This window comes from Platichthys flesus, chromosome 3, assembly GCF_949316205.1.
Source record: "Platichthys flesus chromosome 3, fPlaFle2.1, whole genome shotgun sequence".
Taxonomy (NCBI): domain Eukaryota; kingdom Metazoa; phylum Chordata; class Actinopteri; order Pleuronectiformes; family Pleuronectidae; genus Platichthys; species Platichthys flesus.
This window is the reverse complement of record NC_084947.1, coordinates 13,884,329-13,908,733: the sequence shown is the minus strand read 5'-3', so window position 1 is coordinate 13,908,733 and position 24,405 is coordinate 13,884,329. Positions and strand designations below refer to the sequence as shown.

At 41.9% G+C, this 24,405-nt stretch overlaps 3 protein-coding genes across 4 annotated transcripts in view; 1 reads left to right on the top strand and 2 right to left on the bottom strand.

Moving 5' to 3' along the window:
- On the bottom strand, positions 1–5,465 carry mtx3 (metaxin 3). Of its 2 annotated transcripts, XM_062383432.1 has the most exons (9): positions 5,376–5,465; positions 4,061–4,130; positions 3,777–3,853; positions 3,595–3,687; positions 3,322–3,504; positions 3,152–3,228; positions 2,640–2,797; positions 2,291–2,379; positions 1–2,126 (listed from the first exon to the last, which is right to left on the bottom strand). In XM_062383432.1, exons 1-9 carry the CDS (start codon positions 5,454–5,456, stop codon positions 2,031–2,033), a joined length of 924 nt encoding a protein of 307 aa, XP_062239416.1. In that variant the 5' UTR covers positions 5,457–5,465; the 3' UTR covers positions 1–2,030. The 2 variants fall into 2 exon arrangements, with proteins under 2 accessions (XP_062239416.1, XP_062239415.1); XM_062383431.1 differs by lacking the exon at positions 2,291–2,379 and having other exon boundaries at positions 5,376–5,462.
- Positions 5,466–7,336: 1,871 nt separating this feature from the next.
- thbs4a (thrombospondin 4a) lies at positions 7,337–16,400 on the top strand. The gene is made up of 23 exons (XM_062382098.1): positions 7,337–7,579; positions 8,333–8,530; positions 8,650–8,897; positions 9,081–9,183; positions 9,278–9,369; positions 10,176–10,227; positions 10,319–10,521; positions 10,626–10,763; positions 10,863–10,943; positions 11,044–11,196; positions 11,315–11,419; positions 11,505–11,612; positions 11,695–11,854; positions 12,679–12,797; positions 13,147–13,199; positions 13,302–13,386; positions 13,498–13,594; positions 13,756–13,934; positions 14,134–14,182; positions 14,285–14,481; positions 14,568–14,740; positions 14,980–15,119; positions 15,209–16,400. Exons 1-23 carry the CDS (start codon positions 7,498–7,500, stop codon positions 15,244–15,246), a joined length of 2,853 nt encoding a protein of 950 aa, XP_062238082.1. The 5' UTR covers positions 7,337–7,497; the 3' UTR covers positions 15,247–16,400.
- The window catches only part of serinc5 (serine incorporator 5), a 21,927-nt gene continuing 13,910 nt past the window's right edge, over positions 16,389–24,405 (bottom strand). The window contains exons 4-12 of the mRNA XM_062382099.1: positions 23,641–23,723; positions 23,244–23,337; positions 22,417–22,628; positions 22,078–22,170; positions 21,176–21,302; positions 20,629–20,698; positions 20,379–20,415; positions 19,751–19,895; positions 16,389–18,184 (exon numbers count right to left, since the gene is read on the bottom strand). Coding sequence (XP_062238083.1) covers positions 18,040–18,184; positions 19,751–19,895; positions 20,379–20,415; positions 20,629–20,698; positions 21,176–21,302; positions 22,078–22,170; positions 22,417–22,628; positions 23,244–23,337; positions 23,641–23,723 — 1,006 coding nt within the window. The 3' untranslated portion in view covers positions 16,389–18,039. The remainder of the gene's footprint in view (positions 18,185–19,750; positions 19,896–20,378; positions 20,416–20,628; positions 20,699–21,175; positions 21,303–22,077; positions 22,171–22,416; positions 22,629–23,243; positions 23,338–23,640; positions 23,724–24,405) is intronic.

Genomic DNA, 24,405 nt, shown 5'->3' with positions numbered 1-24,405 from the left:
TACAGCTTATATATTATTTTTAATAAGATAATAATATGATATGGTTTCCAACCATGAACAGGTTATGGACAAAGGCAGCAGAAATGACAAAGATATAATTTATGACCATGTATCAAAAAATTGAAGGTCAGCATGTTGACACCAGCAGTCATGGAGGCACACTGCCCCCAAATTATCCTCACAAGCCACTGCACCACACACACACTAGTGAACTCTTTATTCTCAGAGTATGGAGCTTTAAAGGTGAACATGTCCATGAAGTATTTTCTAGAGGTTGCAAAAGCAAAAAAATATTTTTGAGTATCAACATTTTTAACTGGGACATGGATCATGAAAGAAACACGCACACAGAGTGGACTCAGTAATGATATGAGCTGCGAGGACACTTGGGAACATGACGTGTGAAGAAAAACAGGCAACTCATTTTACAGTCCAATCTAGATAATCAGACGGTAATAATGAGGGAAAACAGAAGGCAGCGAATGAGACTTTCCCAAACAGGACAGACACTTCAGTTTGAGCAGAATGTTTGTTAAACAGGAATAACAAATAATAATACATAAAAGGTGGTCCTAAAAGAGTTATGGCAACAGAAGAAGTGAGTGGATTGTTAATGACCCAGAATATCTCACACAATAAAGACAGAAATTATAGAAAGACACAGTGGTTAGTCCCAAATGGTTTGCATGAACACATTTATACAGTGTGTAGAGCCCTTCCATTACCTCAGTGTATCTAAAGCTGCCTTCAGACCTGCACTAAACTCCACATATTCTCCTAAAATTATCCAGAGGGGCTGTATGTGAAAACAAAAATGTCACAGACAGTTGCTCCGGACATTCTCTGGAGCTTTCCTGCCATCCCCTCGGGTTAAATATCCAGAGAATGTCAGAGTGTACCCGTGTGAGACTACAGTAAGAAAAGGTCAGGAGAATATAGCACCTGCAAGTAAGCGTGTTGATTTAGTTTCTAACATGCGGCAGTTGCATCACTGAACAAAACAAAAAGAACACAAATATCTCAGGGTGAAAAACACAACAAACACAAAGATGTCAACTTGGAAAGACAACGAGATTCAAGAGCTTTTGATGATAAGGGCAGATTCCTGTATTAAAGTGCTATAAACAAAAACATGCAGCAGAATTTATATATAACGTCCCCACATGATATGCACAGAAGCCAACACAAGCCAAAACCTTGTGGAGATTTTAAAGTTTTCTGAACGCATCTGACTTGGTCAATCTCCGGCCGCGTTCTTCATATGTGAAAAGGAAAGTCCAGATAACGTCTGGAAATGATGTGGAGTTCAAGGCCGAAGCAATGATTGTGAAAGGGCAGGTCGACTCCATTAAAGGACACTCATGAAAGTATTTACAACTATACAAGCAATTGGTTATTCCTATAGTCTGACTGCATACATACTGTACATTATCATCTACTTCAAATTCTATTAGAATTGACTGTGCAGAAGATTTTAAAGTACTAAAATACTAGGATTCATGTCTGCTCCATCATAAAAACACAGATCTATAAACTAGAGTAACTTGAGGTTTCTTCAATGGTGAAATAAGGTGCTCTAGTCCCACACCGTTCTACATCAGCGACCAATGTCTATTTAACTTAGTATTTACCTTAGGAATTTCAATTTGAGTGTTTTTTCATATTCAACTCTAAGTTTCCCTCAGCTGTCTGTGTCTTTCTCATTGGGCATCACTTCATAGCATTCCATCTTTACCACATACATGCACTGAACCTTTTTAAAAGACCTCACACAAGCACTTTCCATCGCTTTCATATGAACATCTGTGAAATCTTTCATCATTATCTTGCCTTAAAAAGGTCTTTTTTATAGTTATATAGTCAGACTTCCATTAATTATTAAGTTATTTTCCTGTCATGCTGCAGAAGCTGCAGTTCAGTTCTGTCAGTATGTTTTTTTTTTATTTCAGAACGTTGAGTCAGAGCACCTTTCATCTATGGGCGGTTCCACGTGGATTCATAAGGCTGAATCAGGGCTGCAGGGTGAAGGGTCAGGCAGGGGAGGAGTTCTTCTCGCTGAGCAGACTGGGTTTGGGGTCTGGTCTGTGCGGTTTGTGCTGAGGGCTGCTTCGAAGATTATCATCCATCTACAGAACAGGATGTACGGTTTAGTGAGAGCATGCATGAGCAGAAATATAATTTGACAATGGTTCAAGAGATATGCAATGTTAATGTAGTTCCAGTTGAGACTGAGACCAGTTCAATGCAACCACAAACCCATAAAGAGAAACGAAAGGGAAAGCAGAAGCACCTTTTCTATTAAGTTGGACTCTTTGTTTACAAGCTGAGTTAGTTTCTGCAGGTTTGCATCCATTGTTTCCTGAACAGGTGGGGGAGGACCTGGAGAGAGAAGAACCAAGGGAACGCCCGCAGAAGGAAAAGGAGAATGCAGAGAATAAGTGTAATGGGAAGAGTACAAAATGTTCCCACACCCAAAAATGAAGAAGACAAAAGGGAGCAAGCATGCAGGTTAACACAGATGAAAGGAGAAGGAAAATTCTGGAGAGGTTAGTTAGTAGTTTATGTGCAAATGTAAAAAATCCTCGTCTTTATCAAACTGTCATCAAAATGTGAATCACTCCAGAGTGTGCAGATCTTACAAGGGTGGTCCGAGCTGAAGTACACCGCGAGGATGGTGTCACAGAAGCTTGTGAGGTTATCCAGCTGTTTGAGGTGGCTCTGCAAAGGGCTGCTGGGAAGATTGGCTTTAATGAGGGGGGCCACGAAACCAAATACGTAGGCATCCAGACTGGTCGGCCTACAATCACAAACACACATGTTCATGTGACTGATACTGTCAGGGAGCTTCATAAAGCAATAAATTACAACTGATCATATTGTCTAAATGAACACATTTATTCCCCATTTATGAAGAAAGAGGACTTGTTCCATCTATACATCAAAATGTGGTCTATTTTTCCTATACCAGTAACAAATAATCAAAAATCAAAATCAATACTTAAAAAGAAAACAAATGACTCCAGATCAAAATATGATTCAACAGGCCACATTTGCATCTCAATTTCTTAAGTTTTTTGATTCATTCTGTTTTCCACTTTGCACATATTCGGGATGTACAGACGTGGTCTTACAGACGCATCAAACAACTCACGAGTTGCCGAAGAAGTAGTTTGCTGCCCCCAGTCTGTACGAGAGGAGATTCAGGCACTCTTTAGCATCACTGTAGATCTGAGGCACAGACAGGGAGAAAGAGTCAGAGTTGTATAAAAAGACACAGTTGACCCAACGTGAGGCTGATGAGTCAGACACATCATTATTTACCTTCCCCTCCACCTCAGTGATTCTGTGTAGAGGCGCCTCTCCTTTGGTTAGAAGGATGCGGGAGAGAGCGCTGTTGGCATGGCGACAGGGGACCAGAAAGTTAAGTGGGAATGGCGAATGTGAGGCAAACCATGGCCGTGTCAGATTGGCGTAGTTTTCTGCATCCACCCAGAACGTGTGCAGCTGTTGGACACAGAACAGAAACATTATCATGACTCACCAATTATATGTTTCACTGGAAAACAAGTAGAAGTAGAGGAGCGATGGATTTACCAGAGCTGGTCGCAGTTTCTCTTCGAGCAGGGCGATGTAAGCCATGGTGTCGGCTCCCTGTCTGGCTGTCAGCTCATAGTCTGCGTTATACCTCTGGAAAACGAAAAATCATAACAATAACTGTCGAGCCATAAATTCTGTTAAATGGGGACATGATGACCAGGTGATGGACGGACTCTCACCTGTTTCCTCAGGAAGTTGAGTATCTGTGATGGTTCTTGAACTGCAGCATCTCCACACAGCAGCTCTGGGACTGTTGCTGCAGGTTGAATAAAAAGTATATTCAAGACAAAGCTCAAGTTATTCAACATTGTATTTGTGTTTTATTTATGTTTGTGTTATTTATTTGTGAGTTATTATTGCATCATGGTAAAATCAAAGAACTCTCCACCCACCACATGTAATTACCACATGGCATTCTGTCCATGTTTTTAAATGTCTTGTTTTATGAGAAGATGCTGCCCACCTGTTAGAGTCTTCCATGTCCAGTCTATAGGAGAAACTGTGACTTTTGCCCCGGCAAACTTTGAGTATGCCTGAAAGAAAAACACACACTTGAATCAAAAAAGATACAAATAGAGACAACAGTCAGTGAATTTATGATATCAAAAGTCAGTTAGAATGGAATTACTGGTTACTGGGAAATGATGCTGGTTTAATATTGTATCAATGTTGTGATACAGCTGGATGTTTGCTGAGGTCATATTACCACCAGGAGCAATTTGACACAGTTTATAGCAAGAAACACAAGCAAACCACAAGGAAAACAACTAAATAATGACAAGTGTATATTTTACTGAATCAGTTTGAGGACTAAGTAACAAATAATTTTAATAGATATAATAATTAGATATTTTTAGTATTGTAAATCACAATGTTCAAAAGACCAAGGAGACATCTTGAAATGTCTCATTTAGTCAAAACCCAAAGATGTTCAGTTTACAATACTATAAACCAGAGAAAAGCAATAAATCACATAGGTGAAGCTTGAGCCAGAGGATTCTCACAGGTTTATTTACCAGTAAATGTCAAACAGACGCCTTAAAAATACTGACCGTTGATATGATTTACATTTTCAGTTATTAAGTTTAACTTCCTGTTTGCTGAGATTCTGTATTGTCACATATTGAGCCTGGTCTCTATCCAACAGATCCAGACCTGTCGCTGACAAGGTTTGATGTGTTGCATTTTAAAATCAATATCTGCTTGTTGTCAATAAACCAAAGAAAACCAAACATCATGAGTGTCACTAAATAGCTAAAGTCACTAAATGGCAAGTCCTTTAAATGAGCGGCGTCACCTGGTGGCAAGAGTTGTCACTGCATGTATTCACTGAGGAGCACTATGATCAATAGACAGGAAATAACTGTCTGTTCACTTTCTAACCAGGTCACTGCACCGATCCCAGTCGAAAGATGTCCAGCGAGAGACTGAGCACGAATATATAAAGACTGGAAATGAAACTGTGTGTAAACTGACCTTGAGGCGACTAAAGCTTTGTTATGAGACTCAGCGACATGACAGAGACACAGAGGAAAGAGCAAAAAGGTGTCACTTGCAACTGGGACATTATTTACACGATCATCCTGCACGTCAGCGCACCAGAGACGAACTGCACAGGTTAGCGTGGAAGCTAGCCAGAGATGCACAGAAACACACTGCACAAGTTAGCATGGAAGCTAGCCAGAGATACACAGAGCAGAGAGCGGAGAACCGCTCGTTTTAAAAGCACGAGCGGGCGTAATTGATATATTATGATTACTGTTGGATGAGAACGTTACCAGAACTATGAGGGACTCGGAGTGGACAGAAGGTAAACCCCAGTCTCCTCCCCAGCATCTCAGCTCCATGGCAGCCGCCATGTTGGATTCATAGAGGGGGGGGGCGTGTGACGTCAGAGCCTGCAGAAGTGAACGAAAAAGCAGGTGAAGAAAATAAAATTAAGAAATATTGTTTTAAAATCTACGACAACTAACAAAGAAGAAAAACGTAAGAAAAGATTAATGAAAACTCAATAAAATTTAAAAATCTGAGGCTTGGAAAGAGTTTTTGGTTGAGAAGATTTGAGCTGAATATATGTACAATGTCTACATATAAATGGCTGATTACGTTTAAGTTTTAAATGGATTGAAAGTGTGTTACATGACAGAAATTCAGACAGAGGTTTTGGCCTAGGGGGTAGAGTGGTCAACCCCTGCAATTGGCAGAACCACCTATTCATTATATTTATAGTGTCCTTAAGGAATCATAAAATCACCCGCTTTTGACTTCTGTCATTCGATAACGGCCCTTTACTTGACTCTAGGGATCATAAAATGTTAAGTCATAGTGAGGTGATCATACAGGAATGAGGCACAACAGGTTTATTAGAGAGAGAACCAAAAATAGTACATGTAATGAGAAAGAACAGCATCAATGAGAAGGTATGGTCCAGTGCTTATAAAACTCCAGAGCAGCCAGTAAAACACCATGTGGTCAGACTGTTTCACCAGCTACTGGATCCCAAATCAAATCAATGATGAACTCAAATCTGGATTCATCGAATCAGGAATTGTGTGTCCTGATCCAAAGCTGATTAAATGAACAAGTCAGTTTATATTTATGTGGCCCAAAAAACTACAAAATTGCCTTAAAGAGCTTCAAGATGTTAGTGTCAGACAAAACCTTCATATACCTCTAATTCATATATCTATATATATATTTGAATACAAGGTTAGTTTCGGATTTGCCTCTTGTTCCATTCCTCCTTCCTTGTATACTTCCTGGGAAGTTATAAAATGTCCTAGAAAAACAAAAGCTTGGTATTTGAATTACACAAATTAAACTCAATGTTGTTTGATTTTATACATTTTGATAGAACATGCCTCCATTTATATTTGGATCTCAGTGGTAAATTGTATTTTTCGTTTATGTGTGTGTGTTTTATGTCTTTTCAGCCGCTATAACATGGAGCCGACAGTCAGACGGCCGAAGGCTGCCAGGTGTTTGGCCAGACACAGACCAATGTAAGGTGATAATGCACTGAGGGATGATAAACCTCTCTGTTGAGATGTTGAAATCGTTTGAAGAGAACTTTAAGATGAGTAGCAGACATCAGGAAATCATCCCAGGCTTAAAGTCTCCAGCCCTCTCTGTTTCTCCTTCCCCACATTCTTCAACAGATGGAATTTAGAGAAGGGTTGCTGGGGCATTTAGGGCAAATTCAATCAGATTGAATTATAACTAAAACCGTGGCCTGTAGTTATACAGTTCAACTGACTTACTGTAAGTGAGCTATAGGAGATGATGCACATCTTTGACACAGGTTAATGCCGTTTGTGAGGAGCGGAATACGGTTTTCCTGCCCTGAGATCCAGGAAAGATCCAGTTCAGGCATTTTTAGAACTGGCTCAGTATATACAGACTGATTTAGAGCATTTTTATGATATGATATCACGTTACATTTTCAACAGACTGTAGACACAAAGGACTTACAGAATAAAAGAAGAAAAAAAACGCATATTACAAGTATAATCAATGTAGCAGTCTCACAGTCCTTTTTTAAATAATGAATTACAACATGTTTTATGTTCAAATTAACTGTCTTGCTATTTGTAGAATGCATTAGTTTATTCAGCTTTTATTAACCGGTATAATGGACAACTTATCATTTAATTGGCCGCTGGCGGCAAGGAGACACTCCCCCAGACTAGTAAAAAGGTCCCTGTGCCACTGCCACAACAGTAGCATTCGAGAACCCTCCCCTTAACTTTGCCTCTGGCCCCCCCAGAAAAAGCCCTCTCACCTCTGCTGATATTTTGCTTCAAGTTCTGGACTCGTCCATCCTTCTGCGCCTGTGATTTTCTTTATTGATCCACAGGAGGAAATCTACATCTTTCTTCAGAAACCCGCTCTGCAGCACTGATGATGTGTGTGTGGGCCCGAGCAGCAGCTCTGTCTCTGGTGCTGCAACAGCTGGTGCTCACTGTCTCAGCTGAAGGCACCGGTAAGTACTGGCTCCTCAGCTCACCCTGCTTCTGGAATACATTAGACACAGTGTGTTTCTTTGTGCTGTGCATGGTGAAGCTTTATGAATCTTAATTTCCCGAAAATGTTCCCCCCATTTATATAAGACAACCTGTCGTCTGCTTGTTGTAAAACAATTCTGGAACGAAATATACTCTTTGGGGATTTTTAAATTGGAGTTAAAGTTTTCAATCCAGGGTCTAGGCAGTGTGACCTAAATGAGATGGAGAAACAACAACTGACAAAGTCCATGTGCTAAACCCTTGATTTGCCTGGAATCTGCACGCACTTTTTTCCACACAATTTCCTGTCACTGCATATTTATCTTGAATTCAGCTAATGGCCGTGTGCAAGTGTTTTGAGTGTGCATGTGTCTGAGTGTGAGGCGGTGGGGGCTGTTCTAGTGGAAAGAGTTTCCTGCTGCTCCTCTCTGGAACTCCCATCTACCACTCTATAAAACACAGCAGGATACAAACATGAACACACACACGGGTGCACACACACCGATATGCTGTCACACTTAAAGTACTAAAGTACCACACAACTCAGCAGTAGCAATGGAGAGTAGACTCCAAGGGCACAGCCGGCAAGGCACAAACTCAGAAATGTCTCTTTTCATTCTGACAAGAAAAAGTCAGCACCTCTTATAGTAAAACCAGTGTTTTCAGTTGCTGTGCTGAATGTTCCTCACTGCCGACTGACAGTTATTTTTAACAATCCTCTCCTGTGTCAGTCTATGACCTGCTGGCGTCTCCGGACTGCCTGCCGGACCTGCTCCAAGGGAAGCTGAAGAGCAAGGGGCAGGATGAGGCTTTCCTCCTCTCCTCCTTCAGGCTCCACAACAAGGCCCCCACCTCTCTTTACAGTGTCATCAACCCCAAAGACAACACCAAGTACCTGGACTTCAGTGTGCAGGCCAAACAAAGCAAGGGTGACTTATCAAACTGACACACACACGGCACTATCCGCTTTTTATAACTTGTTCACTCTTTCTCTGTCTATTTTCTGTCCACTGTCCTTCACTCCATTTTTATTTCTTGCCATCTGCAGTTACCATTCGTTACCTGAGGACCGACGGCAGATTTGGCACAACCAGTTTCAACCACGCCTCCCTGGCAGACGGCAGAATTCATCATGTGATGCTACATGCCAGGGGTCTGCAGCGTGGTCCACCTCGCCTCAACATCTACATCGACTGCACACTGGCGCACTCTCTGGATGACCTTCCAGCTGCCTTCGGGTCACTCCCACCGGGTCCTAACAAGGTGGCACTGAGGACGCTGCAGTCAAGTGGACAGGTGAAAAAACTATTTATAGTGTTTCTATATTATGCTGCAGTAACTTTATATACTGCTTGGGAACAAATATATAGTGAATCCTATAAATAACAGCATTGGGAAAAGTGAATGAATGGACCATATCTTAATAGACTTCAGGTAAATGAATTTCATCCTTACTATTGTTTTCTTCTTGGTTTTAAGAATGAGCTGACTGACTTCAAGCTGGTGACAGAGGACACCATAGACAACGTGGCCACTTTGCAGGACTGTAGTGTGGAGCACAGTGAATCTGTGCATCTGTTGGGTGAGGACATCTTTACTTAAACCTGACAGATGTCGGATATTTAAAGATTTTTTTTCTGTAAAGAATCTGTAATTCTGGTTTTTGACTTCCTCAGGTTTCGAGGGACGCAGGGAGGAACATAACCAGGCCACCATGGAGGAGCTGAAGAGCATGTTGTCTGAGCTGAGGGAGATGCTGCTCAAACAGGTCAAGCACACACACAGTTCACTTCCCGATGGAGAACGAAAGAATGAAAGAAACAAACACTGACATTGATCACAAGGTTTGGAAAATCAATCAAAAAAGATATTGAACTTGCTATGTCACCCTCTTTGCTAAAATTGATGGTGATAAAAAAATGGTTTGATTTAATAGAATTGGACCAGAATTATTCAGATGTACATAAGGATGTACAGTATATGAGATTATTTGTGATTCTTGAGAGCTCTGGGTAGAAAATATTGATAAATTCCAACCCTGGTTGTTTTAAAGAGTTGGATTACATTTTTTATTTGTGGTGGTAAAATCTAAAGTTTGTTTGTCAGGGGCCAGATCTAGGAATTTTCACCTTCTTTAACATTGGGAGAGAGGCGTTTTTCAATGTTTTCCTAGATTTCTCAGAGAATGATTCATGGATTTTGACGGGAAAAAATCGGGCATATTCAAGAGCCTGATGGTGCTGCCTTGTTTGAAGGTTTTATTCAGCAACAGCGACTGAATAAATCCTCATCCACTTCCGCAGCAGACAGAAGTGGATGAATAAAAAGAGGATTTCTTAGGAGATTATGTATCAAACAGAATCCCAAGGCTGTAAAACACATTTAAAACTCATCACCTTGGCAGACACACGTTTTATAGCTTTTCATAACCTCATAATCTCATTCAGATGTCGCTACTCATTGAAAAAGTATTATTTGCTTCTATGAATAAACTGTATGCTGTGGGTACATCATATATTTACCCAGGTGACAGTTTATTCTGACAGATCTACAAACTGTTTCTTTCTGGCTCAGATTAAGGAGACAACTTTTCTGAGGAACACCATCGCTGAGTGCCTTGCCTGTGGTAAGCAGTATATAAAAAACTATTCATTTGCCATAGTCTGACAAAGTGACGTTTCGTGAGGGAGCTTATGTTTCTCTATTTGTGCCAACAGGTCTTGGCGGTTCTCCAACCAACCCCGGTCCACCTCCAGGTCCAGGGCAGGAAGTCATGCAGCCTCGTCCTCTGACTCAGTGTCCACCTGGAACCTGCTTCAGACAGAACATGTGCATCCGCTCAGAGTCGGGGGATTTCCGCTGTGCCCCCTGTCCGGATGGATACACAGGCGACGGGGTTCACTGTGATGACGTAGACGAGGTACCGTTAACAACCATTTTTATCTTGCATGAGTCTCTGCGACCAGTATGTGAAAGTTCCACTCGTTAACGTTTGACCAGCTTTTGTTTTGTTGTGTGTTTTAGTGTCAGTTGAAGCCGTGTTTCCCTGGTGTCCGGTGTGTGAACACTGCTCCTGGTTTTCTCTGTGAGAGATGCCCTCAGGGTTACACCGGACCACAGATAAACGGAGTGGGAGTATCCTATGCTAAGTCACACAAACAGGTAAAGCAGAAAAAATAATAATTATTATTAATATTATAAATATAATGTGATACAGATATATGATCCTTTTCTTCAAACTTGAATTGCTCTTCGTCCCAGGTATGTGAGGATATAGACGAGTGTCTGGGCCCACCTGAGAATGGAGGTTGCACTGCCAACTCCCGCTGTCACAACACTGTGGTAAGACCTCGGACCCTGGTGCATGGTTATCATCACACTCTCCTACAGCGGACGTGTGGAGGCTATATCCCTTCATCTGACCCTGTCCTCTCCTCCTCAGGGCTCCTTCCGCTGCGGCGAGTGTAAAACCGGCTTCACGGGCGACCAGGTGAATGGTTGCCAGGGCACCAGGCTTTGCCCCAACGGTAAACCCAACCCCTGTGACGCCAACGCTGAATGTGTGGTGCAGCGGGATGGAAGCATCAGCTGTGTGGTAAAACAGCCTGAGGGCTTTACACGGAGGCCTCTGCATCACGAATGGTGCTGATCCACATTAGATCATGTGCACAGGATGTGATGCTGTCCCTCCTGTTTGTGCCTGTGTTGTTTAGTGTGGCATCGGCTGGGCGGGTGATGGCTACGTGTGTGGCAAGGACACAGATATTGATGCTTATCCGGACATGAAGCTCCAGTGCCGAGACAACAAGTGTAAGCAGGTACTCATTCCTACACCCGCTCTCCTCTCATGCACTTTATTCATTGTTAATATTAAAACGTAACACCGCACATGTCTTCCTCCAGGACAACTGTGTGTTTGTGCCAAACTCTGGCCAAGACGACGCAGACAGGGATGGGGCGGGCGACGCCTGCGATGATGATGCAGACAGCGATGGCATCATTAACATAGATGTAGGTGACTTCTCAGGCTTTATGAATACTAGCCTGACGCATGCATTATTGAGTGAACCTCTTTTTTTTTTGTTTGTCCCAGGACAACTGCTGGCTCGTTCCTAATGTGGACCAGAGGAACAGCGACAAGGATGTCCATGGGGACGCGTGTGACAACTGCAGAACTGTAGACAATCCCAAACAAACAGACACAGACCAGGACGGGCTGGGAGATGAATGTGACGATGACATGGACGGAGACAGTAAGTGCATTCGTTTGTGTTTAACGGCCAAATGTTCATTATGTCCTCATAGTTCTGTGGTGGTTTAATTACAGGGACACGCTGCAGCAGCTCTCACTTTCATAAATGGCCACAGTGGCTGAATAGAGTAGGATGGTGATCACTGTTGGAGGATTAGTAACAGGACCATTACTGCTTTTCTAACGTTAATCAGAGCTACCGTGTCCAGGAGGGTCGTCCAAACGTCAGCCTGTCTGGACCACACTGTCCAGACCTGGAAAACGTCCTCCTCGTCATTCTCTGTTTCCAATTCCCATCCTCTGCCAGTTAGACCCTTGGCTTACAGAGAAATAACTCAAGCTTAAAAGAAATCACAAGCCCCAGTAGACGAACTGTTTTAAATGTTAAAATGTTCCAACTGGAATCCCGAGTGTTGTTTCTCACATACTTCACTTGATGTCTCATTTCTTCCACTGGAAACAGTTTGCCTGCATGTTTACCTTCACAGGCTGACGTCCACTGCCTGTTTTAACTTGGTTCTGCTGCTGCTTATCACTCCAGGCTCTTGTTTGGTTATGTCTTTAACTCTCAGGGCTGGATTGCTCAGAACTTGGTCACGTCTGTCTCCGCTCTAATATAATTTTTCCATGGTGAGCCTTTGCCAGGCATTGAAGGCCACTGGAAACTATTTCACCTTCCTCCCTTACAAACACTGCCATCTGCTGAAGCATTTGACAGACTGTGTCTCCAGCCTGTGCTCTGTCATGCTTTTTGTTAAAATGTTCCTGTCAATGCTTTTGCACATTAAGTTATAATTAAAGCCAATCGGGTGTTTTTGTTGTCAGACTTGAAGAATATTCTCGACAATTGCCCACGGGTCCCCAACCCAGACCAGAGGGACAGAGACCATGACGGGGTGGGGGATGCCTGTGACAGCTGTCCTGATATGGCCAATCCGAACCAGGTAACAAACCGAACAACAACCTGAAAGTATACCTCGGTTTACCTCCGCCAAGGCCCAGCAGCCCCCTTGTGGAAGCACTTTTAAATTGACTAGATTCAGATTTTTATTTTCATGTCTCTCAATGTTAAAACAAAAACAAAAGAAAACCTTGGCGGGTGCCCTGATCCCAATCCAAACCAAAGTTGAATGGGTTCCTCCTTGGGTCATGTCCCACCCCTTCACAAAAAGTTATTGAAGTACTTTTTGCCATAATCCTGTAAACTAACAAACACAAAAATAACCTCCTCTGTGGAAGTGATAATCTGCTGTCATACCTCTGATCAACAGTGTCTGTTTTATTTACCTGCAGTGGGACACAGACGATGACCTGATTGGAGATAGCTGTGACGACAACGTAGACAGGTAGCACCAGGTCACTCTCATGACCTGTGGCATTGTCATGAATATTTAAGATGTTCCGTTGTTATGTCATTGGTCTCACCTGCACAAACTCTGGTTTGTCAGTGACGGGGACGGACACCAGAACACAAATGACAACTGTCCCACGGTTATCAACTCCTCTCAGCTGGACACTGACAAGGACGGAAAGGTTTGAAACTGTCTCTTTATTCATCCTTACATTTTCAAGGAGTCATCTCCTGTATGCCGACATATACTGTAAATGGCTGCGTTTACAAAGGGTCTCACTTTATTTTGGTAGGGAGATGAATGTGACGATGACGATGATAATGACGGCGTACCGGACATTGATGACAACTGCAGACTAGTTCCCAACCCAGATCAACAGGACTCCGACAGTGAGCATCGGTCGCTGTGTGTGTGTGTGTGTGTGTGTGTGTGTGTGTGTGTGTGTGTGTGTGTGTGTGTGTGTGTGTGTGTGTGTGTGTGTGTGTGTGTGTGTGTGTATGCAGTATTTGCCGCGGAGAGAGTTTTTCAATCATGGCCTTGTCACTTTCAGACAACAACGTTGGAGACGCATGCGAGGGGGACTTTGACCAAGACAACGTCATCGACATCATCGACTCCTGCCCAGAGAACGCCGAGGTCACACTCACCGACTTCAGAGCCTATCAGACGGTCGTGCTGGACCCAGAGGGCGACTCCCAGATCGACCCCAACTGGCTGGTTCTCAACCAGGTGAACTACAGCTTCCACTTGTGAGCCACCTGCTTGTTTGAGAAGCAGCTGAACTGCAGAGGCTTGTCTAATAATGCAATTTATTCCTGAGGTGCTCTGTAGAAAGATTAGATGGCAATGGATAGTAAGATTTGATTATCATTATCTTTAAATGAAGCAACAATGTATGACATGACAGCACAAATAAATTCTCTCTTAGGGCATGGAGATAGTTCAGACCATGAACTCTGACCCTGGCCTGGCTGTAGGTACGTACAGTCACCGTCATACTTATATGACCTATGTTCTTCACTGTGCTCTTCCCTCACCAGCACTGCTGTGTCTTCCTTCTTCCTTGTCCACATCTTCAGGCTACCAAGCGTTCAGCGGGGTCGACTTCGAGGGAACATTCCACGTGAACACGGTGACAGACGACGACTACGCAGGCTTCATCTTCGGCTACCAGGACTCCTCCTCGTTCTACGTGGTGATGTGGAAGCAGACAGAACAAACCTACTGGCAGGCTGCGCCCTTCAGGGCTGTTGCAGAGCCGGGAATACAGCTCAAGGTGAGGAGAGCGGGCCACGTGTGTCTGTAGATCATCCGTTGTCGTCAGTAAAAGTTATTCCCCTCTCATCTTTTGTGGCTCTTCAGATGGTGAAGTCGGAGACAGGCCCAGGAGAGCATCTGAGGAACTCCCTCTGGCACACAGGGGACACCGACGGGCAGGTCCGTCTCCTGTGGAAAGACCCAAGGAACGTCGGCTGGAAAGACAAGGTGTCCTACCGCTGGTTCCTCCAGCACCGACCACAGGTTGGATACATCAGGTACAGACACACACACCATCACTCAGACACAAAGACACCATTCAGACCTGTTATTAACATCTGTCCTGAGTGATCTGATCACGAGTAGACAGCAGATGACTATTAATTGGGAAGCAATTGAAGTGAAAGATGAGTACAAATATTGAGGCTTAAATAATAGACCATCATGGACCATCTATTTATCTATCCATATATCCAGTGTGAACAGACTAACTGCTTTCCCCTCATGTGTGCCCCAGGGCTCGCTTTTTCGAGGGTTCAGACCTGGTGGCGGACACAGGCGTTATAATTGACACCAGTATGAGGGGGGGACGACTGGGAGTGTTCTGCTTCTCTCAGGAAAACATCATCTGGTCCAATTTGAAGTATCGCTGCAACGGTGAGTGACTGCAGGTTGAGGGAGTCCCACAAATGCTTCATAAGCGTCAGCTACTCCTAATGACTTTTTTCCATTTCTCATCTCTAAAGACACAATTCCTGCCGACTACAAGGATGTCAGTGCTTAGAGCACAGAGTGAAGCCAGAGAGGGAAGTGATCCTTCAGGGAGAGGACTGGAGCGCTGCTGAGAACATGGATTAAAGAAGCAGAGCTGCACGGCCGAGAGCGAGGAGGTAGAGAACATGAGGTGAAACTGAATGCTGAATTTGGGATCATCTTGTAGTCATGATCTTTTAACTTTGTGTCGTTAGAGTGAGGCATTATATACTTATCTTTAAGTTGGTGTGATGTAACTGAAGCCAGTATATTCTTGGATAGATGATGAACAGGTTTTATATATCTATGCAATATCACCTTCAGTTTTATCAGCATTTTATGACAACTGTATGAAAAGAGGCAGGAGATACTGTGTTTGGATGTAGATACAATAAAATGCAGCAATTCTCAAAAATCTAAGCAAGCTCAATCATTTTTGTGCCTCAGAGCCAGCGATGTCCAGTGGCCAGAGGCATTATATTTTCAGGTTGTCCATCTGTTGTTCATTATTGAGTTGGACTCAAGGATGAACTGATTTTTGATGGTCAAAGTTTAAGGTCGCTGTGTCATAACAAAGCCCATTTTGCCATGTGGCTGCAACATTTCAGGAACACCCTAAGGGAAATTTCTTTAAATTTGGAAAAATGTTAAGTAGAATTCAGTGATGATCTGATTAGATTTTGTTGGTCGATGGTTAAGATCGAGGTCACTGTGATCTCATCTTCTTTTTTACATAATATATCAGGAACACATTTGATCACATTTGGCACGAACATTTAAATGGACTTAAGTGACAGGATTCAAATTTGTAGGTCAGGCTTGAGAGAATCCTTTCAAATCAGGCACAAATGTTCACATAGATCCTCGGATAAAGAGATTTGATTTTGGAGGTATAAGGTCTGTAACCTCTTAAGCCTCTTGAACGTCATGTCTCAAGTCTGCCTTTGGGACATTTCTTCAAATTTTTACTACATGATGTCTCTTGATGACCTTTAAGTTTTCAGTGGTCAAAGGACATAATGACTTATTGGGAGTCTGGAAAAAGATATGTTGTTTGAGGCATAAAACTGCAGGGTGCTCTTTCTACATACATTTATATACATTTTTACATGAGGTCAGTCTAAATGTTAATATGTATAGGAAAACATGATACGCAAATAAAGACACGTGACGTGCATTGGATGGTTTATTTTCATGTGAGAACTTTTTGAACTGCATGACAAGCACATCTCATTTTAAATACAGCTTGGTCAGAAAGTGTTATTAAATGGTATGGATTTCCACAGACTTCACTGTTTGTACTGTTGTCTGATTTTAACAGTTGGATATCAAAGCTGCTGTGAGCACCATTTAATCTCTACATTCATACCAGTAACTTAAATGCTGAAAGTCTTTCAAAAAGATAAGTCACATGACAGCATGATTCAAATCAATTATTTCCACAGATCACAGAACTTTAGCCAAAATGTACATATAAGTTATTATAAAACATGTTAGGTAAACAATAAGACAAAACAACTTACTGGTTTAGTTTTGAGGACTAGGAAACAAAAGACCTTCCAGATTACAATATATTGTATTTTCATACATAACCTGTCACACAGGTAATAAACAGGTGAATGTCTTTGTCTGAATTTGGCAGTAAACTCAACATCCAGTGTTGAATAAAGCACCAGTAAAACCACTCATGTGACCTTATTCAGCCCACCATTATGAGCTGTGTGTAACATAACAAGGTTAAAAGCCTTCATGACTGTACAGAAAATGTCTCAACAGGAAGAGTGTCTGCATGTACATGGAAATACATAATGCTCTCAGGTTCTCTGTAACAGACTAACCAATGAGACAGAGTAGTTTGTATTTTTCTGACATCTACCTTTGGTAAATGTTCACACTCTGTGTCACTGCAGCTCTTCTATAGAGGCGGCGTTCCACTGACTTCACTGTTACAAAAGGCAGGTTGATTTAGAGAGCACTGCCCCGTACAACACTGTCGAGGACTGGAAACGTTGCACGTATGACATGGATTTTCCTAAGAAAACATTTGGCTCAAAGGGAGCACTAAAAAATGTTGAAACAATTATCCTTGTGATCTAAGTGGAAACTTCACAACACCGCGTATCTAAGATCGAAAAAAGAGCTTGTTCGGTTGCATAGAAAACTTACAAAAGGGGACCGATATAACAAAGCATAAAAATAATACAGCCGACATGTGAGCCTGAGAGATGAGGGTTTAAACAGAGTTAGGGGCAAATCGAATTCACTCTCTCCACATTTCTTCTGATTACTAAGGACACACTTGAATAAATACAGTTTGTCATGTAATATCTCTTATCTAGAAATCAATTTGTCCCAAAACCCTTGCTACAACTGTTCAGAACTGAAACACTCGGCTGACAGTAAAAGAAATAATCCAAGAAAAACAGACACACAGATAAAACACTTTCAAGTCTGAAATGATCACTGAATCAATAGGAACTGGATTCTTCTTGTGTTTAATGGAATTCACCTTCTATGACTCTTGTATTTCAAACCTATAAGTAATATAAAAATCCAGGAGTTATGGTAGTAAAGAATTTAAAGTTTTAAATTACCGTCAAGGTATTAACAACTTAAAATTTTCGAACAATGTAAAAATAAACTAGGATATATAAAAAAAAAGGCAACAGATAATCATCCATTTTCAACCGCTGAGGATAGTGTGGGGTTGTGTTTCAAAGAAAAGGGGGAAAAGGGGGTGGTCCCTTGGCTCAGCGTGGGAGCTTCATGTCTGCCTGTATCCAGAGAATCGGAGTAGCACGATACTCATGTAGTGATCTGCGTCCTACGCCTCAAATCGCTTTGGGCAGACCATAGGAGCAACGAGGGTCCACATGTAGAGGATGAGACAGACCCAGCAGGAGGCCATCTTGATCCAGAACACCGACCAGCTGCCATCCAATATATTCTCAATCTGATATTTGTCGTAACTGCAAGAGACACACACAGTCAGAGAACTGAGCCAAGATAAACAATGGAGAAAGATAAACTGCTGTTGTTATTTGATCCCCAATAGACAATAGTGCATTTGTAACCCATGAAATTAATGAAAACTTGCATTAATAGAGCTGCTTTCACACATGCACTGAACTCTGCAGACCCTCCGTATCTTCTCCAGAGGAGGTACATGTGTGAACACAAATGTGTGAGTGAGAGGCTCGGCATTGTTTGCGGAATTTCTCCACCTGGCCCCCTAGTATAAAGTCAGTAGAAACTCAGGAGGATTCAAAGTGTGAACACAGCAGGGGATCCCCTGGTGGATTCATCCCTAGCGAGTCGGGGGGTTGATGATAAAAAAAGATAAGAAATATCTCCCGTGACAAAGTGGTGTCGTACACGTCAGGCACCAACAAAGGTGTCGAAAAGGTTTGTGCTGATAAGAGCTGAGGCCGAAGTGTCTATGTGTTGTAAAGAAAATCACATGATCTCTGAACCGGAGTAAATACATTGCTTCCTGTCTCTGTCGGCTGCTTCTGGAGGCTCCACCTCTTGCCTGAATAATGCAGAGGATTTGTTACTGTTGTGAACGCATCTGTGCAGAAAATCTCCCACTGCATTGTGCGCATAAAGTTTATAGTTGTGCATGTGTGAAAGGCAAACTCTGTAGCCTATTCTCCGGATATTTCCCGCAGGTAAATCTTTGAAAATGGCTTAGGTGATGTAAAGTACCTAATTATTGATTAATAATTAATAATTATAATAATACAGATAATGTCACCAGCATGAACATGATTAAAATGTACAATGCTCAGGAACATTGAAGTGACCTTGTCAACAAAGCAAGTGGAAAAAGAGTATCTTGTAAACCTGAGCTTGCAAACTTACCCAATTACTTGAATATATATATATATATATTATTTTTTTTACTTGAATATGTAATTATTACATGCCCCAAGGAGGATATAAATCATGATCTGTCAGTCAGTCAGTCAGTCAGTCAGTCAGTCAGTCAGTCAGTCAGCAGGATAAACCAAAAACCACTCAACTGATTTCCAGGAGTTGTTCTCCCACCTTTTTAACGTGGCGAGAAAAAGGGCAAGCCTTAGCAGAATAACTAATATAAATAATAAATCTAACCCTCTTAGCTCTAATGCATCTCTACTCAAAACATATTTAGTCATATTAATGCCTCGATCTGCAGAAGAAAGAGTCATACGATAAAATGTGTTTGCATAAAACTGAGCATATACCATAAGAGACTACATCAAATTAAATTAGGAACATAAAGTTAGTTACTGAAAATGAGCAAAGAATGAGTTTGTGGGAAAGTATAATAATGAATAGACACAGTCTTCGCTCTGCAGTGAACTTCACTGGTCTTCAGACTACACTGAGTCACAGAGACCTCTGACACCTCAATCTGACCTAGTTGGAGTTCAAATGTCCACATGCAGCTGCTTAATTGTTTATTGCTTATCAACAATCGTCTGCTTCTCATTGTCTATAACTGGAGTATTGAGTGCACATAAACACAGCAGGTGAAGTGGGTCACTTACTGGAACCAGTTGGTGACGGTCATCATGACATAAAGGGAACCCAGGAAGAAGACAGAGTGGAAGTAGGTGTAGCCGTAGATGGTTGCCTCTCTCTCGTCGTACAACACGTTCTGTCCTCCACCAGTATTCTCCTCATCGTAGTCCTCTGAAACAAACACATTAACACAAGGAGTTCAGTCAGCTAATTGCATAATGTGTGAAATGCTTGAAACAGTAGAGAAAAGACATTGTTATAAATCTGGACCGATTCATTTAGATTAATCACTACATTATGATGTAATATATAAAACTACATTTAATTGTTATGTTTTCCAATACATAATGCAAAAGTGTTTTTTTTCCAGCAGGTGGCGGTGCAGGCCTACCAACAATTCCACCTCCTGTCTGGGCCTGCTTTCCTGTGTCATACTAACCTCCTAGTAACAGTGACATCATCTGTGTTTGCTGACCAATACTTTCTCACCATCCTCAATCGGGCTGAGGAATATCAATGAGCGTAGCCCCTGACAGTGAAACACTGCTCCGGGGAACATATGCATACACACCGAATGGACTAAAGAGACAGAAAGGGGGGAGCAGAGGGAGGGATAGATACAGTAAAGATGTGTTGTTGAAGGAGCCTCCTCACCTGTGTCATTTCCAAAACAGAAACAACAGCGAGCCCTCTGCAAGGAGGAGGAAACAGAGGTTACCACCGAGCTGCAATTGAATATTTGTAAGACACAAACAAACATGGGCATGCTTTATTTATTGGGGGAATCATCTGTTTAAATTTATAAGGGTGTCAGGGCAGAGGGATTTTAAGTTAGTCTGTAAGACCGGTGTTACTATTTAACTAGCCATCACACTTAGTGAGTTCTGAATACTGGTGTGTTTACCTCAGTCTCTGGTTCACTGTTCCTACACACCCTGAGCGCTACAGAGCTTCGCCTGGTGGTGGATGTCAAGCTGGAGGGAGGGTGGGGAAAAAAACATAGAGAGAAAGAAATAAAAAGAAAGATGAGTGGGAGAGAGAGGGGTTGCGATTCCGTCACTCTGCATTTTTCCATCGCCTGCAGTTCCCTCTTCCTCAAGGACCAACCACAAGAGACATAAGATCTCCACTTGATGGGAAACACATGTGAACAAAGGCAGAAATCCATCGTTCTCGCCGCTCAAGCGCTTAGGTCAGCCACAGCCAATCGTACGCCGTCTCTCCGAAGTCACAGCCAATCAAAACTAACCCTGTCGCTGTCGCTATAGCTTGCCATGAAATACATAATTTTATTCTTCATTGACCAAACAGAGCAGCTGTTAAATAGTTTGGATTTCGGCTGCTTGCGTAATCTCCACCTCTACACATATATAACGCTAAAAATATATACTGCAGGGAAATACACTAAGGTTACTAAAAAGATGTGTGTGTGTTTGTATGTGTTGTCTTACCAAGAGTAAAGGACACAACCAAACAGGATAACTGTTCCGAACGCTGTAACAATCTTCTTGTCGCTCTCCTTTCCCGAATCGAAGGGAAACGCACACACGGTTTGGTTCATGCCATTTATCTCCAGGACTGGACAAAAAACAAAGTGCAGACAGAGATAAATGAGCTGAAAGAAGTTTTTAAAGGAATAGAGAGCTTGCCAAAGACGTAGCACATCTATTTTGGCACAGTGTTATTAATGGGGAAAGAAGGATAAAGATAGTTTAACATACAGTGGGTGCAAGAGCATTCAAAGCCTCAACAGCAGTATGTAGTTAACTTGAGTGCTGACATAACAGTTGGTCAAATCTACCTAACTGTAACTCCTCATTCTCTCATAGCTCGCAGCCTTGTCTGATGTGCTTATCTGAGTTTTACCCACGGTATTCTAATAAGTGTTTTATTTTTCATATACAGACCTGTACATGAAATTCTTACTCTACCTTCTGCTACAAGTACCGTGCTTTAAGAGTTTTAAAATAAAATTAAAATACAGGCCACTCTCTGTAACATTCAGTTTACCTTGTGGTCCGTTTGCAAAGCTTACAAAAAAACTATCATTGATATTTTGGCTAGTCGATCCTAATTAGTTATTTTTTTTTAATTTCACCACAAGGGCCGTGTCGATGTGCTGTATAAAAATCATACAGAATCCACGCAATTGGGATATAGTAACACTTATTCTTATCAGTTATGCCTGGGACAAACGTCATCACTATAAGTGGTTGCCGGTGTTTTTATATTGATCCAATTTCTATGCACAACAATGTGTCACAGTTATGTAAGACAGTAGATGCAAGCTGATCAAGGCAATAATGTCCGTGACTACCACAGTAGGTATAGATGGGCGTCAGTTCATACTCACTTTCTTTTGGTTTGCTGGAGAAGGCTGAGAAGGTGAGGTACATGACGTACACACTGATCACCCCGGGCTGCAACAGGCCTGATGTGGGCTGCACTGCAGGGACAAAAAAATGAATTCAATACTACTAATATACTTATACTAATATACTTATAATCCCGCCTCTTTTATATTAATGTATGGGATACTAGCCAAATTAAAAAGTCAAAATACCTGTAAAATAATTAAATTGTCTCCAAGATGGTTACATTTTAGGTAGTTCTTATCTTAGCAAATGCTTGTATTCTTATTTGCATTACAGAGCCAGTTGAGATAATGTGCATACGAGTGCAGGTTTCTCACGTTTCTGTATGCATGGAGAGATGGCCAGCATGGAGATGATGAGACAGAGGCTACCGTTGATGCCCAGGAAGACTTTGTTGAGTAAACAGGCCTCAGAGTGGGTGTAGAACCAACCCATGAAGACCACGGCTCCCACTGCAACACTGAATAGCACCAGCGTCACCAAGGCCAGAGCAGCGTACCACAGCTTGTTATATGCTACTCCCGCACTCCTGCAGATGAAACGAAAGAGGTATGGAGAGAGAGAGAGAGAGAGAGAGAGAGAGAGAGAGAGAGAGAGAGAGAGAGAAAAGAAAGCGAAAGGAAAAAAAAAAACATGAACAAGGATAAAGAAAATTACAGAAGTAAAAAGATCAAGTGAACAAGGACAAAATAAACAAGAGACAACTAACACAAAAGGGGTCGGCCTAAAGTAAAAAAATCAAGGAAAGACAAAGAGTTGGGGTTTACTAAAATGGGCAAGGGCGCATATCAATACATTAAGAGGTCTGAGTTTAATTGGTTACTAAACTAAATAGTTTTTTTAAACAATTGACTGTTGTAGGGAGGGTGTGTCTCTGCCTTTGTGAGAGAGAAAGGGAAACTGAGTGAACACGGAGACCATGTGAATCTGCAGCGAGAATGGCCTGCTGCCAAGACTCCCCTCCACTCACAAACACACAAAGCTACATGACGCCCTCTTTCCAAACTATTTACATCCAAAAACACCCTGCGGAAGAATACGTCTGACCCTCAGAGCATCTCAAGAACAAATAGAAATCACAGCAAGTTTGAGAACTTCATGGGACAAAAGAGACAAGAGCAAAGAGAAGACGTGTTGCTTTCACCAGTTTGTGTTCCATCTGTGTGCAAACTCCACCAACAGCTTGAGCTGGATCAGGAGGAAGAGGGACCCGCCAGCGGCTCCCACGTAGCGCCACACTGTGACATTGAATAAGAGAGAGAGAGAGAGAAAGATAAGGATATCGTTTGAGTGATGACAAGACAGGCATCTTAAATCTTCTGCAACACATACGACTCTCAAACTGTGAGACTACTGAAATCCTCAGGGTTCTTAAGGAAGTTTCAGCCAAACGATGCAAATAACTAACTGTGTTACTAATTGGTACTTCAACCATTACCATATCACTTGCTGTCTCCTACTTTTGCTTTGCAACTACAGAGATGTGGTTATGTTAGTGATACGTTAATTAACAGCTCCAGAGCTAAGTGTCCCATTTTTACCTTCCAGAAAGGTTTCCTCTTCTGGGAGGAAGAATCCTCCAGCGCAGCATGCCACCAGCACAATAAACTTCAGCAACCAGAACCTGACATGTAAAGAAAAAACGATATTGTTAAAGGTTATAGAGGAAAAACATTACAAAGTTTACGTTTAAAAACATTAAATAAAGTGAAAAAATTATATGAAAATAATTGAAAATCAAATGCCAACAATCAACATGCATAAGATTCCTGACATGACAGCTTAAGAGTTTTTAAAGTTTTAGAAATTGTATATTTTAATCATTGCCTGATTACTAATTCCCTATTGCTTATTTAACATTTTATGTAATTGGTTCACTGTCCTTCACCTATGAGTCATGCTGCACACCTGCTTTAGCTAGCCTGGGAAACAGTAGAAAAGAGAAGAGAAACTGTTCACTACCTGTGACACAGGAACAAACTGTCTTTGTAAGCATCAGAGCACTGTGTTATATCTTATCTTATTCTACTCAGGGTCAGACCTCCTAATACACTCAAGGTGTGAGAGCTCTGTAACCTTCGAGGTGGAAAAAGACTCATATTTATCTTAACTAAAATACAAAAGAAAAGTGGTTTCATCAGCATATTTCACTTCTCAGCAAATTTCTGCAACACAGAAGAGAGCCAACACAGATGGTGTGAAATCTTATTTCTGATATATCTAATATACTAATTCAAGAAATGTCTGTGATTCTGTATGTGGGATGCATATTTCGAGAATTGTTTAGCTTCACACGCATGTGTATT

Bases quoted from the DNA above. Each gene is read 5' to 3' on its own strand.
- mtx3 (XM_062383432.1), bottom strand. From the start codon at position 5,456: ATGGCGGCTGCCATGGAGCTGAGATGCTGGGGAGGAGACTGGGGTTTA. The intron at 3,688-3,776 runs GTGAGAGTCCGT...TTCGTTTTCCAG, and splicing joins TCAACTTCCTGAGGAAACAG to AGGTATAACGCAGACTATGA. The intron at 3,505-3,594 runs GTAAATCCATCG...TGTGTCCAACAG, and splicing joins AGAAACTGCGACCAGCTCTG to CTGCACACGTTCTGGGTGGA.
- thbs4a (XM_062382098.1), top strand. From the start codon at position 7,498: ATGATGTGTGTGTGGGCCCGAGCAGCAGCTCTGTCTCTGGTGCTGCAA. The intron at 13,935-14,133 runs GTGAACTACAGC...ATTCTCTCTTAG, and splicing joins ACTGGCTGGTTCTCAACCAG to GGCATGGAGATAGTTCAGAC. The intron at 14,741-14,979 runs GTACAGACACAC...TGTGTGCCCCAG, and splicing joins CCACAGGTTGGATACATCAG to GGCTCGCTTTTTCGAGGGTT.